The sequence below is a fragment of the Salarias fasciatus genome, chromosome 5 (assembly GCF_902148845.1).
Source record: "Salarias fasciatus chromosome 5, fSalaFa1.1, whole genome shotgun sequence".
NCBI classification, from domain to species: Eukaryota; Metazoa; Chordata; class Actinopteri; order Blenniiformes; family Blenniidae; genus Salarias; species Salarias fasciatus.
In genome coordinates this window covers 9,467,018-9,482,785 of record NC_043749.1, presented here as the reverse complement: position 1 = coordinate 9,482,785, position 15,768 = coordinate 9,467,018, and the positions used below count along the sequence as shown (strand labels likewise).

The 15,768-nt window shown below is 42.7% G+C and overlaps 1 protein-coding gene across 4 annotated transcripts in view; it reads left to right on the top strand.

The window, feature by feature from the left end:
- The window catches only part of dlgap4b (discs, large (Drosophila) homolog-associated protein 4b), a 115,248-nt gene that overhangs the window by 79,616 nt on the left and 19,864 nt on the right, over positions 1-15,768 (top strand). For 2 of the 4 annotated variants that reach the window (XM_030092679.1, XM_030092681.1), the window contains 3 exons: positions 11,920-13,199; positions 13,370-13,584; positions 15,010-15,111. In XM_030092679.1, the coding sequence (XP_029948539.1) occupies positions 11,994-13,199; positions 13,370-13,584; positions 15,010-15,111 (1,523 nt within the window). In that variant the 5' untranslated portion in view covers positions 11,920-11,993. The remainder of the gene's footprint in view (positions 1-11,919; positions 13,200-13,369; positions 13,585-15,009; positions 15,112-15,768) is intronic. The other 2 variants (XM_030092683.1, XM_030092680.1) reach the window with 1 other exon arrangement.

The window sequence follows — 15,768 nt, the reverse complement described above, 5'->3', positions numbered from 1 at the left end:
CTACATTTGCTACCAAGAGATTCGGATCGTGAAATAACTGATTATTATTATAATTCACATGGGCCGATATGAAGTAATAAAGGTTCAGTTACACCTGCTGAAGTTTCTGTGACAGTCTTTGTTTGATGGGGATTTGAGGAGGGAAGAGATTAAAAATGAAAAAGCAGAAATATTCCATCTGGATGCATTTTTGGACTCAAGCAGCATGAAGATTGATGCTCAAAATTAGTGAAATACCAATATACCGTATGGATGATCATCGAAGTGACACAGTTAATGAAGTGCGCGGTGAATAACAGCTGCACAACAATTTACATTTTTGTTATATTATAGTATGTCCAAGGCATACACTATAATGTTTTCTAAAGCAAAACAAACTACAAGCAAAGCATTGATCATTGTCAGAAAGCTGAAAACTGTTATAACTATCTACAGCTAGACGTAGCTATCTATAGATTGAGGTTTCAGTTGTAATCCTTTCCCAAACATCCATCCACGGTCTGTGCTGCTTTGTTAAACGGAGGGTGACTGTTAGATGGAGCCAATCCCTGGACGCTCTGCCGCTTCACCACATCTCTCTGAAATCTTACCAAGTTATTTTAGTGTCTTCTAACCAGGTTGACTGTGTCCACAACCATTTACTGGCATCGAGACAATGATAGTGCACTTCACCTCGCACCAGTAGTCTTAAATTTCCATATGAACCATTCACTTGTGTCATTACGAAGGTCTTCTGAGCGGACCAGGCAGCGGGGCTGGCCTCCACTATATCATATCAATGGCTGATAAGTGCCAACAATGGCCCTTTAATTAAAACAGGGTAACTGAGACCGTGAAACTGATTATATGGTTATGAACCCAAAGGGTCTCGAATAACTCTTACATAAAAAAAAAAAAAACTGGCAAGAATATTGCTGCTCACATCCAGATGACTTATAATCCCTCATGTGATCCTTCAACTTTTCATTTAGTGCTTTCATTTGGTCCAAAATTCAATTTGGCAACGCTCTGGTTTATGACTGGATATGAATCATATTCCCAGCAGCCTCTGCTTTGTATGATTAGCTGATGTTAACATTTTAGCCCACTAAACAAGGTTGGAGGAGGAAGGCATACATTAATTTTATCTTCAAAGCATCGGCTTGGCAGCATTTCTATTGTGTGCATGTTCGCATCCTGACATTTAACTCGCAGCTCCTCTGGGTCAGACAGCAGCCTCACTGAGCTGTAAGTATGGCTCAACACTCTTTAGTCTTGTTTACCTCCAGGGAGCGAAAGCACTCCCCAAAGCAACCTCTCGGAAATGAGGCCTGCGGTACGTGAGCTTACCAGGCTGCTCTGTTTTTCAACTAGTCGTTTTAGATGTCTTCAAAATCTGATGCCTCCTGCAACCTGATTTTACAAAAGAAATAGTTTACTGAAAGGAAAAAAAAAACATGAGATATATATAGAACACTATGACCCAATGGCGAGAATTTAACCTTTTGGGCAAACCTAAACCTACTTATAAATCCATCAGATAAAGAGCGCCTTTATCATCCTACCAGAGTGACATTTCTCTCAAACAAATCCTGGGAAATCATCTCAGCTCTCTCTGATAAGCGACCACTACTTCAGTTTGAAGATTTCTGATGCGTACAGTGTAAATGTATTCCACTTCCCTCAGCTTGTGTGGTTTGCCTCTACCATGCGACGAGTCTCACACGTTACTCTCTATTTATTATATAGTATCCCTTTAATTCCTGACAGGCGTTTCATTTGAGTGTCAGCTTTCTGGGCGTGTTGATGTATGCGCAGTATAATGCCTTCCAAAATCCCATAATGCTTTGCAATACATTTTAGAATTCTGAAAGTTATTCTCGTACAATCCTATAGCCGTCAGTGACAGTACCGAACGCCGATGATTAGTGTCTGAAATGTTCATTTAAGTCAAAGGAATGCAGAGATACAGTCACTGTCAAACGGCTGGATTCAGTTTTATCAGAAATACTTACTCATTGTCGCCCGAGTGTATTTTTCTCCTCGATGTCTAAATCCGTTTGGCAGAAACACGCTTTCATGACGGATGAGAGACAATTTAAAGGAAAAGCCCACAGGAGGATACCACCGGCTTCAGTACTCCTTAGCAGTGATTTTCCAAGTCTCTTATACCCTACGAGGGGATAAATGCCTTTCATCTAAAATATATTTTCTCAACTTCTGTGTCTATGAGAGCTGTGAACGATCCCGTCTCGCACGCCTGTACAAAACCATTTGAGAGTGTTTTTCGAGGTGTTTTGAGCTTCTAACCGCGAAGGCCATAACATGAGACATCATTTTTACACTTACCAAACCATTCAGTGGCTCCTTGAGTCGTACTGTTCCCTTTATTGCGCTGAGCGATGTGACCTTCTCTTTAAAGGGGTCAAGTAGACCCAAACAGTGACACCAGCTCCACTTTCTGTAAGACGCAGCCGTTTTTCATGTGTAAAACAAACACTGTGCTCTCAATCCACCCATGTCCTTCACAGTAATTTATGTGCAGATAGTGTCCAGTTAAACTGTCATCTGTAACCCAACAGTAACCTCCACTTCAAAGTTACCTTGGTGATAAGTTCATCCGTGCGCTTGACCTCCACAGCCAATTGACTCACGCCGTCCATCCGTCTTCCGCGGCGGCCAATATTGGACAAAGGGAAGAGAACAACCTGGACTCAATCCCACACGCACACACAAACACATCTACAGACAGTTTAAACACACCAATTAACCTGACAAGCGTGTCTTTGAATCGTGAGAGGAAGCTAAAGCACCTGGAAAAGGGCCACGCTTGTAATCCAACCAGGATGCTGTCACTGTGAGGTGAGAGCGCTCACCACAACACCACCTCGCAGTCCATTTCCGTACGTCATGTACCATTGATATCATAATTTATCACCCTAATATTCTTGATTGTGACTGTATCCTGTAGTTTCCTCCGCTCCATAAAACCCATTCCTGTGATTTAGTCAACAGCTATATGTTGCGAAGGCTTTGGTTCACGTCTCATAAATGTCAGTGCTCTCCATGATATAAAACAGAACGTGTGTACAATCTCTTCCTCGTCTGTTATCTTTATGACGGTTGTCATGACAATGGCTCATCCCCGCGCCATTGATGGGCCGTGAAGTTGACAGACGGCCATTAGGGTATTATTCTGACATCACATGGGGATTTTGAGATGTGAGTGCAGGTTTGACCCACTTGCCGTCCCCTCTCCTCTGTCACACGCTGAACCCTCACATCCCATCAGGAAGTGACTTTTCACTCTTCCCCTTCACGGCGGGGAAATCTCATTGTGCCACCGCTTCCTCTGCGGGGGTCAAGGCCGCGTGCATATGTCAGCCCGAGCCGTGGCTATTGTGTGTCAGGCCAAGGGCGTTTTGAGAGGGTGCGGTTTAAAGCTCACCCTGGTGGGATTTATGGATGTGCTGCGGCCGTTCATAACAGGCTCTGGGTGACGGCTCATCGCTCAAACGCATGCAGCACAGCGTCACTACGAGGGCAGAGTAAGATCTCCGAGCTTTCATTTAAGCTTTCTGAACTGAAAAAAAGAAAAAAGTTGACTCTTCTTAAACTATGTCTGCACTCCAGAGGTCATCCCCAGTTTGAGTTGTTCTCAAAAAACATGAAAGAGTGACTGAATGCTTGTCAGGACTTGAAAGATTTCATGCTGATTGATGTTATGTATCTTGTTTGTGGTTGGCGTGGCATTAGACACAGCCTTGACAGTTCTAATTGGATGTGGTGGTGTGATATCAAAGAGCAGCTGGGGCTCATACTTCCACGCTACTTTCAGTATTGAGGATGATGTCGAGAATATTTGGGCTTTTGAAGTGGATCCTTCAACAATGTGAGCGGAAAGCAGCTCTCTGTGTGAGAACGTGAGTTTGCCTGGTGTCTTTGCGCTCAACCATCTTAATATATGTGCATTCATTAAAGAGAGTTCTTGTGTGTGTGCACATGTATGCGGCTCTGTCTGTTTGCATTAGTCCTTCAGATTTGCCCTGAATCTACAGATGGAGGCCGCAGCTGCAGCCCACGACCCGACCACTATCAGATGACTATAGCGGTTCTGAGTCCTGCATCATGTAAATGAGGTCTTTAAATCTGAAGCCATCTTTTGCAGCGCAGTGGTTCCCAACCTGGGGGGGAGTGCCTGAAATCCCAGCAGGGGTGCTAAGGCTTTCCAGAAATAGACGGCGTGGAACTCAAAGCTTTAATGCCGGTTAAGAGCAGATGTGTCCCGCTGCGTCATAATGCAGTTGTCTTCATATTTAGGGATTCCTCATAAAACAGGAGTCATTGTTTTTTTTTTTTGTTTTTTTTGTTTTTTAAATTTGACCATGATAACTATCAATATGTGAAACATATTACCTTCCCATGTGTAAATTCTAAATTTCACATGGCTTCTACTTAACATTTTTGGACAATCTATGGTGGTTTTTCAGTCTTATATAATCCCTCATACATTTACTGGACTCGCTGTGGAAATCCCCGTAAAAGAAAACAGTCCAGCTCTCCTTCTTATAACACTCTGGGAAATTAAACATGGATTTTACAAATAAGTTGATGTAAAATCAATACTTTTCTTCATGAACTGTAAAATGTGATTTGTTATCACTGCTGCTGTCACATCACTGGCTTAGAAGAAGGATTTCAAAGTTGGCGTACGGATTATGGATTGCCTCACATTTTCTCAAAGCCTGTTAAAATCTTTCTGATGCATTGTGTTCGTTTGTAGGTAAATATAGAGTTTAAAGATGAAACACTAATGCATGTTGCTGTCAGTTTTATTGGATTTGGCTCCTGTGCCGTTTCACTCAGTGATACTGACTTCCTGTCTTTTGCTCCTGTCAGACTAGTTAAGACATCAGAGACAGAATAAGATCTTTATATTTTGATATTGCTTCGTCAATCGTGTGATTAATGCTTTTTTTATGCAGGACTTGGTATCTCTGACCGTTGTTCAGCTGTGGAGAACCAAAGACTTGCATGTCCTGCAGGAAGTGTTCAGATTCGGGTGTGGTTCGCCTAAAACAAAACAGCGCAGTCCGCTCCGCTCTCGCGCTTGCATTTTTCACTCCTTTGTATTCTGCTGCAGAACTTCCCCACATGTCTGATGCTGGGCTAAATGCACTCTGGGGTATTATTGTGGTGGTATTTTTAACCGCTTAGGGCTCACCGAGGACTTATAAAATGTATAAAATACTAAAAAGAACAGCAGGGGTTTCTTTATTGCAGAAAACCAGTGAAGAAGATCTGCAGCAACGATAGAGAGAACAGCTTTGCTACTGTAACATTCACTGTCTCCATGCTGTGTTTGCCTTTCAAGCAAAGTACATTAGACTTACTAGTTAGATTTTCAACTTCTTTATATCGTTTTGTGCACACAACTTGGATTCAGATGGAACCAATTTGTCTTCCACAAATGGACCACACAAACAATGAAACCACACCTCATTTGATTTCTATTATAAAGTTCAGTTTATTTATTTATTTATTTTTTGATGCAAGGCTTTTCTCTTGCTAAAAATAGAAGACAAAACAAAAATAGCGACAGCACGTCGCGTTACTTTGATGCACCACCTTTTAAAAAGCCAGAAATAGTTTTGAGGACATGGAAGGTTCCATCGCTGCCGTCAGACGCGGTGAAGTGGTGCCACTGTCTCTCACTGACTTCCTTTCTGGCTCACAGTCTTCAGAGATGGGCTAAAATGAGTGGGTCATCTATCACAACAGAGGGGAGAGTGGTAAATTTATAGCCGTGAAAATAGGCCAGAGCACAGCACTGATGGAATAGATAGAGTGTAATTAGGACAAGGTTAGCCTGCTTGGCACACACACACACACACACACACACACACACACACACACACACACACACACACACACACACACACACACACACACACACACACACACACACACACACACGTATACTCCATGTATTATTAATGGCATGACACACATCCGTGCGGCAATGTGTCGGCCTGCGTGTGTGTGTGTGTGTGTGTGTGTGTTTGCTCGCAGACGTGCTGCGTTCAGAGGCATTCGGTGACTGACAAATTATGCAATTACTTTTCACTTGAACGTACAAAGCTTTGTGATTTAAAACAAACCTCAGAAAGTTTTAATCTCTCAAGTGGTCTCATCCATTTCCTGTCATGCCTCTGCATATGTCTCAGGCGTTCACGCTAATTTTCACCCTCACACCGTTTTCTGAAGAAAGCATTAAATACTAAGCTGACTGACATACAGTACATTCCCTAAATCTCGTTTGCTTTATCAGTTCATGTAACTGAAGACGCATAAATTGCTTCCTTCTTAATTTTCCTCGTCCTTACTCTCCTTCATCCCACTCGCCGTTTTCTGTCTCGCTGTATTTCTTCCCTTTCTCCCGAGCGCGCAGTTTACCACACATTTACACACTTTTACACCTTCGCTTTCCCTTTAGATTGGTTTCATTTTCACTGCTGCTGAAACCCACACCTCACTCCCCACACTTCCTTCTTCACTTCTTTCTGTCCTTCCCCTCTCACCAGCAATATAGTGCCTCATTACATACACACACACACACATACACACACACACACACACACACACACACACACACACACACACACACACACACAGGGCTGCCCCCTGTCATCCGAGGCAGTGCTGTAAGCCTGTGGAGCAGATGGGCTTAGGGCTGACTGACTGAGCTGTGCTCTAACAAACTGCCTCTCTGTACATTGTTGCTCAGATGAGGGGATGATGTCCTTTGCACAGTCTCTCATCTAAATCTGGCCACCCACGGGTTTGCCAATTTAGAAACTGGCAACCGGTCGACAAATCTGGCTACTCACAGACTACGGTCGGGTCGACATTGAGCCGTTTTGAGCAACACTCGAGCAATCAGCAATAATGTTTCCAGGATGCTGAGGAGGGAGGGACGCTTCTTACTTTTTCTTCATTTGCATGTTGGATTGCTTTGTGCTCAATCCAAATTGTTTAAAAAAAAAAAAACAATTCAAGACAATCTGAACGGATGAAATCGCCATTTCTCACAGTTAATAGGAAAATTCATGCGTGCTAAACAAATACAAGGAAGCATGACTGAATATTGATGCAGCTGTCAGAAAGTCTTTTACTCTGAGTATCAGCACATTTCTATTGTATTCGGTCGGTAAATGTAGTACTAAATTTCAATAAAAGGGATAGTCATACAGGGATTGATATGTTCCTTTCTTGAAATATATCATTCTGCTGACTTCAATACACTAATTCAGTCAATTAGCTAGAAAGTCATTGTTATCACTCATCAGTCGTTTCTGAGCTCTTAGACCACACGTTGTCAAATAGGGTTTCATTTTACTTTGCAGATGTCTGAGTCAGAGAAAAAACTAATGTGGAAACTTCCTTGCTTGAAGATTATTTCAATCAGCTAATTACATTATGCCCTAAACCCAAATTGTAATGCTCGACATGTCATCTGAAAAGTTATTTATTTTTCATTTTAGATAAAGAAAATATTTTTTCAGAATTTTAAAACTTCAAGCACATACTTAAAAAGCGACTTGAAACAAGTAACGACACAGTCTGTCAGTCACAAGTTGACTAATGTTTTCTAAAATCTACCAGCCAAGAAGCCAGACCTGGGCAACATAAGGCCCAGGGGCCAAATGGGGCCCTTTAGCTCTGCGTGACCGGCCCTCAGGGTGTCACTGGGAAATTCTGATGCACATAAAAATGACAGCACAGTACTGCCATGTTATTATTCGCTATTTGTAATTAAAATTCTCAAATTTTCAGTTATTAGCCATTATTTCTTTGTTGTTCATATCAAGCACTTTGGCTAGCAGAGCTAGCAAGCATTACCTTGGAAATTATGTAGTTCGCAGTTGAACAAAGGGTTAATGAAAAGATGAGGAACAGTAGCTCATAAATATCAAGTAAAAGAACTGCTTTTTTTCAAGAGACCATTCTTTTTGAGCAAAATTCAAGTCATCTTATGTCTCGGCCCTCAATAGTCGTGCTAATGTTTCATGTGGCCTTTTGAGAAAATGACTTTCCCACCCCTGCAATAAACACTCCTTCAAGCTGAGAGAACACATGAGAGGACGGTGGGAGCTTGACAGAAACCCGGCACAGCTTGTCTTGAGTGTGTCTCCCTCTACTGCCTGGGAGTGTGAACTGCCTGCAGCGCCGACAGTGTGATGACTGAGTAAGGTCAGGAATCAGACGGGATGCCAAACGCCCCTTTTCCCACTGGAGGAGCAGATGGCAGCACCCCAGTGCACGAGGAGTAGAGGTGCTTCCACCAGACGCTCCAAGCAGGGTGCAAACACACACACACACACACACACACACATATTAACACTCTTGTGGACACACTCTCTCATGCAGTCAGTTCTAGATGCGCAGACACACTTTTATCTGTGCAGCACTCAGCTGAAACAGCCTTGACCTAAATGCTTGAGTTTCGCATGTGGGAGGAACAAAATGTCTCTGCACCTTCATTCTGTCACAATCTATTTACATTTAAGCAGGAGTGAACTGTATGTGGTTTAATGATGTTTCCAAGCTTGATTTCAATCAAAAATAACCTGCAACGACTCCTATGAAGGAATGGTGAAACCATGAGAGCATTTACTCTCATGAGAAAAGAAGAACTTTAGTCTTAGACTCAGCCGTCTTACTACCCCACTGTCATCTGACATAATTTCACAATTGTTGACACAATTGGTCTTTCGATGTGTTCATGTTAGAATTAAAAAAAAAATTCCTCTCAGTTTATTTTGAGAGAAATTGAAAGGCTTGAAAGGCTCACTAAGTTGTATTACATGACAAAAGGAAATTGGTGGAAAGAGGACTTTTGTCAATTCATCACACATTTCTGCTTCACCCTGTCCTCTGAAGAGGTAAGAACTCAGTTTTATTGAAACCAAGGTTTGAGTCCAGTGTCCCCTAACAGTCACTTTACATCATGAAGTGCTTTGAGATCAAATTGTGGGACAGAATTGCTGTTAATATCCAAACATTTTCCTAAATTGCACGTATGAAAACAAATGCTGAACACATTAACCTAATGTAACTTAACAGGTGAAGAAACTGAAAAACAGAAATTTGCCCTTTGTAATACTGATGTACACACATGTACTTCATGCCAAGGGAGTAACAGCAAAATATGAGGGAACCCGCCCTCGAGCAAGGCTTCGTATCTCTCAAAATAGAATAAATATCATATTTAATGACCTTTCTCATTTGTCTCATACCTCTACCCACTTTCTGTTTGCTTTTGGGGTGTAATACCCACAGATATCAGACGTGCTAAAATGTGCTGAACCCCTCGAAACTTTTGACGGACAGTCGGTTCAGTCTGTCACGCCATCCCGCCACCAGTAATGAAGCAGCTATCACTGTCATTTCGAGCTATACTGGTTGACACTTTGAGGAGGGTACGCTAAGCTTTGCTGAGTGGCGTGTCACGATGGGATGTGAGGCAGTTAGCTAATGTGGTGTAAAAGGATTTAGAGGATTTGACCCTATCAGCGGAGATGGCACTCGGAGAGGCTCTGTTAATGACACCAAATGAGTCTCTCTTCCTGCAGCATGCTAATAATGGTGGAATCAAAGCCAGCTTATAATTTATATGGAGATTTTCTGCAAATGGCTAATTGCAAGGATAAAGTATGAAAGTATACGTGTGTGTGTTATTCTCTGAAGGCAAAGGAACACATGAAATGTCCCAGTTCCGTTTCTGGAACAATGGATTGCTGTGACTTTATATTAGACTGGGAGTAATGGGTCATTTTTAAGTGAGTGGCCTCTCTGTCACTAAAGCAGCGCTCTTCAGTGTGAAATTATCTAGTTCTGAAATTTTGTTCCTCCAGAAAATATCTTTTTTGACAACTTTTGAACAAAGAAGCTGTCTGTTTTAGAGAATCTTTGACAAAAGAAAGAAATGTCCAGTTTTGCACTGCAGGGTCTAATTTACTTTTCGTTTTTGCAACATATTGCAACACTGCAATTAAAAAGCCTTTAAAGCTTGCAAAAAATTCAAATAAGAAGTCTTGAATGGAAACAGATTAGTGTAGACAATGAATTAGCAACACTGTCCCCTCGAGTCACTGAATAAAGTGTAAGATGTTCTGTCAACGGTATTTCACAGGATATTCGTATGATATTTTATCTCAGGAAGATACAATATAAGAGAGGAAGGGATGATTAATGTCTGTTTTGATGCATAATGAGAAATGCAATCTTCAGTATTCAGCTCAGGTGTAAATGTATGGATTATCTATAAATTGTAATTCACAGATCAGAATGTTCAGCTGACCGTTTCTCGATAAATTAAGAATCAGTCTAATGTGCAGTGGATGTGATTTCATTTTAACAGCATTGTTAGTTTCCTTCACAGCTGTAGGAACTCTGTAGTGGCTCTGCTAATTTAATATGCATCTTAATCTAACAGCAATATGCATTATGCAAGCAATTTCACTGAAGAGAAAGACTTTATGGAAACTTGTGGTGTTTGTGCATCGAAATAACTGGATTAATTTGCGCTGGCTGAATATTAGTTGTTTAAAGTCATCAATGTACATTTATGTTGTCAGAAAATATTAAGAAATTACAATAGAAAAGACAATCATTAAAGAAAATGAACCTCTTGGTTACATCACCATGCTACTAGATTCTTGTAACCTGTCATTACAAAGATACATTTATTCATAAAATTAAATTCACACCAACACAAATAAGTATCATCAAATATGCTGTTGTATATTAAACCTTTAATCAGGATGAACAATTACAGTGAATACTTGGAATTCTTTATATACGCTCAGTCACATTGTTAAACATTTATTGAATATTCATATGGGAAATTAGTATGTTCAACTATTGTTATTAAAAATCCTACCTTTACAAGATGTCTCTCCATACGTTTCACGGCTCACATCAGGGGATACTGTTCTTGCTGACTTGCCAAACGGGGTATTGGCACAGCTTGACGTAGTTGTTGCTGCCAGCTCCTCCCGCCCAACACCTACTGATCAGCTCCTCTTCACCGGTTTCACTATGACAGTCTGCCTGCGATCTTTGGCTCGTCGTGCAAAAACTGGGACAGGAGCTGGTGCCAGGGAAACCCACCGGAAGTGGAAGGAGGTGAAAGAAGGAACAACGTAGGAAGGGAGGCAGATGGGAAAGAAACAGAGAACACTCCAGACTGAAAGAAAGGGCTCTCCCAGATATCTGACTGTTTTGTTAATACAAAAGAAAAAAGGCTGCTTACCAGTAGAAAATGTTCTCAGTCATCCAGAGGCAGCAGGTATTACCATCAGCGATCATTTCAAGCTCCTATTATCTTGTTTTGTTTGTCTGTTTGTTTTATAGGAAATCCTACTGCGATGAGTCTTACAGTGTTGTCAGTCTCAACACATGACATTAATCATGCGGCGATTAATGTCCTCCTGACCTTTTTCGCTGAAAGCGATTAGACGGATAAATGAGATATTCATTCACTGACTTCTGCAGCGCTCCGCATAGTTAGGGAGGTGTCTGGAGTTACTGATGACAGCAAGCAATTGTTCTGTTACCCATAATATATGCTCTGACCCACTGGCTACAGCTTGTCTTTGTTTCCACTCGATGTTTTTCCTTCTATTTCCAACATTTTAACACAGATGTTTGCTGTGGGTGGGAGTGGAAGGCTGAATCACTCACTACACAGTATTTGCCTCAGAGCCCTACAACTACCCTGTTTTCAGCCTTGTTTGACACATTAGTTGCTGTGTTTCCAACGTGAGGCCAATGGCATGGTTGAGTTTTAATGTGTGTGTTTGTCCAGTATGATTTTAGCTACTTTTAAAGTCCTTTTTGACTTGATTTCATCGTATGTTGTCTTTCTCTTTTTAGGAATCATCTTCAAAACAGCCTGTCATCTCTACTCGGCCTGGAGGTCTTCTAGAGGGTTGGACCTCCTTGCCACCATGAAAGGATTGGGGACCGCCCGCAACAGACATCTGTCTGATTCCTGTGATCCTTCCACAGGCCATCCAGAGGCCCTCTACCCTCAGAAGACCAGCACGCTGCCTCGCAGCCCTTACCTCTTGAGCCCGACAATGGATCACTATGGCACAATGGACACCCACCTCTACCCTTCAGGCAACCCAGCCTCTCTTCCTCCCGACTGCATGCTACCACTCAACAATCAGATATCCAACAGCAGCACCTTTCCCAGGATTCACTACAACTCCTATGAGCAGTCTGACTTCTCTCCTCCTGGGGACAGCATCGGGGGAATAAGTACTGGGACCATGGGCACATCTCTGTCCCTAGGCATGGGGACAGGCTTGGGTATGGCAGGACTGGGTGGAAGAACACCTATGATTACAAGTGGCTCTGCAACTATATCACATCACATGACCAAGAACCAAGCACCACCCAGTTTACTGGACTTTGACAAGCAGCTATCTGGAGGCCGCGATGGATTCAGCACTCTGCAGTTCCATCGAACATCTGCTGCCGCCGCCGCCGCTGCTGCTAAGCAGCGGACAGACAGTCCCGGTCGAATTCGTTACATGCTGCACTCTGTGCAAAAGCTCTTTGCAAAGTCCCAGTCACTGGAGAGCCACCATATGAAAGGAAATATCAATGGTCGTTCGACTGGCAGTGGTGGTGGCTCGTCTGGTACTGAGGACAGCGGGAAGCAGCATCGCAGATCCAAAAGTAAAGATCGAGGGACGAAATCGGAGGCAACCGCCAAGCGACGGCCACGCTCCAACATGTCTGGTTATTGGAGCTCCGATGACTTGGACAGCAGTGATCTGAGCAGCTACCATAACACCATGGCCATGATGACACTGGGGCGCCCAGCTGGTCATGACAGCCAAGTGGGCCAGAGCAGATACATCCACAGCGGATACAACACCATCAGTTCTTCAAAAAGCAGCAACGACATGAAGTTTCAGGCACTTCCTGCTCCTGGTGGTGGAGGAAGTGTTGGCCTCGGGGGAGCTGGAGGTTTTCTAATGAACGATAATGAGTATATGAAAGGAGGGTCTTGGTCCACTTTAACGATGGGACAACCAAGACAGGTGATTCAGAAGGGCTCAGCTACTCTGGACAGGTCCATGCTCAAGTCCAAGTCTTGCCAACAGGAACTAGCCTGCAACTACTTGCAGGTTGGACGAAGGGTAAGTCTGAATTTTCTCCAGTTCTGTTATGAGAAAAATCTGTAATGTAGTGATATATTGTTCTCTGCATGTGCACACAATGTGACCTCAACATCAGTTGGGGGAAAGTCATAGTTCGGTGGGAAAACACTAACCCGAGGCTAATTTTATTCACTTAATGGTGCCTGTAGGGTGATTGGAGCGCCACATTAGGTCGCAGCGGGGGTGCCAATGAAATCCCGTGTCGGAGGATGCGTAGCGGTAGCTATGTGAAGGCCATGGGGGACATGGAAGACAGCGACGACTCAGAGGGAAGCCCCAAACCCTCGCCAAAATCTGCTGCTCGCCGCCAGAGCTACCTCAGGGCTACCCAGCAGTCTCTGAGTGACCAGCTACCCCCGCGCAAGTAAGAGCGCAAACAGTAACACAGATGTCTGCTTTGTTATACAGAACATATCAGTACACAACAGGGAGGGAGACAGCCTAATGGTGAAGTTAGAGTCCATGAGCCACAGAGTGCCTGTGGCCAAAATATCCAGTGCTGCTGGAAGCCAGTGATGTTTGAAAGAAACACTGAAACCACACTTTATTGTCAGTTATAACAAATTTAAGACATACATTTTTTTAATGCTTATACCATATTACTGGATCTGCATAGATAGAAACCGTCTTCTTTGCAGTTTCAAATGTTTGCAAGTAGAAAGATGATTTCAGTATTTGCCCAGGCAATTTATAGAAACACAATTCTAAATCCTGATCGGAGAAAACTGTCAACAGTCACAGAAATAAATCACCCATTCATGTGCATACTGGAAGGAAATGACCATGCCTGACCTTCCAGAGAATATGTGCAGGAAACAACACGCACACACAAGTTTACACAGTCCATGCTGCGCTTAGTCACGCATAGAAGTGGTGTCAGACTCCCTGCTGCTGTCCACATGTCAGCCTCGCCACCGTATATCAGCTGTGATTTACCGTCCTCCTCCCAGTCCCACGAAGCATCAGTGTAGCGGAGAGAATGTAGAAAATGTTAGTTGAGTTTGCACAACAACCTGATTTCAGTCTGCACAGCACCAGCAAGTCACTGCAAATTAGCCACATCGCTGGGACTAACTGTGCATGTGCCCAAGTTGTGTTTGTATATCATTCTGATTAAAGCGGTTATAGCACATTATCTGATGTTGGCACATTGGGACTGACTGATTGTAACATTTTAAAAAAAGAAGAAGAAAGTATCCATATGCTTTTATTTTTATCTGAAGCTATTTTGAACAAATTTTAGGCAGCTTTTCCTCCATAATGACAGTAATCACGGTTACAGACTAATCTAATAAAGGTTCCTATTAAGAAGTTTATTTATGTTGCAAAAACAAGATATGAAACTATATTTTGCACACTTCTGAAGATTATATGCAATGTTAAATATCTTGATATTTACAACTGCAGTACATCGAAAGCAGTGTGGACTTTGAGCAAAGGAATATTTTTTATTAAAAAAGATTTAGTTTGAAGAACAAGCTCCAAAAGTTGAGAATATGAACTATGAGAGTCATATCTATTTGAAGTTTTCTTTGACATATTTGAGTGTGAATGTGAATAGAGGCTTATTAAGTTGTCACCGCCTGTAGAAATGCAGACATGGGCCTTTCTACGCCACACAAATCCACCTATTGCAAAACAGAGCAATTCTTAATCCTTGTGTTTAGGAATATAGGATTTATTCTTACTAAGAGCATGCTTGAATGACTAACCCTAATACCCCTGCCAATCCCTGATCGACCAACCCTGCTCTCTTCCGGCCTCGCGCCTACCTGACTGGCGTGAGCAGCAGAACCCTGGATTACTCCTTGTTACAGTCGGAGCTGGACGCCCTGTGGTCTCCACTCCACAGTGTGTCCTCTCTGCACCAGCTTGGCAGGTCAATGAGCAGGTCAGTCATAGGTCTGTAAGGTCACTTCTGAGTGGCGCGGTGCAAAACCACCCCTGATTGTATGATTTATCATCAATGATTTTTGCACTGTTCCCCTCAGAAAAGTCTGTGAGGCGGAAACTCCAAATGCCAAACTCATGTCCTGCTGCCAGCGACCGCCAACCTTCCCTAAGCTTGTAAATGCCATCTGCCCTGCGCTGTTAGGTGAAAAGTAGAAGAGTTAAACACCATTCGAACAGGGCATAAAGGGACATCTGTGTCTACAAACCATGACATGGCATTTTACTGTCATGTTACGATCACTGAGTGCCATCAAAGAATGTATAAAAGACGGCGAGACGGATTTTCTTCTGGTTGGTTAAACCTGTTCTTTGGTTTTGGCACCATGATGGCACGAAAAGCTGCATACATGGCTTCCCTGACATCACTGGCTTTGCATGCTCAGATGCTACTGTACAACGCCTGATGCTTAAACCGGACACAACTGCAACAGATTTGGACTCATGACTCATAAATGAAAGTGGAAATGAAAGGAAGGACTGAAACAAAATCAACAGCATTGTCCTCCTCTAATCTCTCTTTCAATTCCTGGTTGAACTGATCACTTTTTTTTTTCTCCTGACCTGTGTTCCACGTCTGTCTCTCGGTCATACTGTG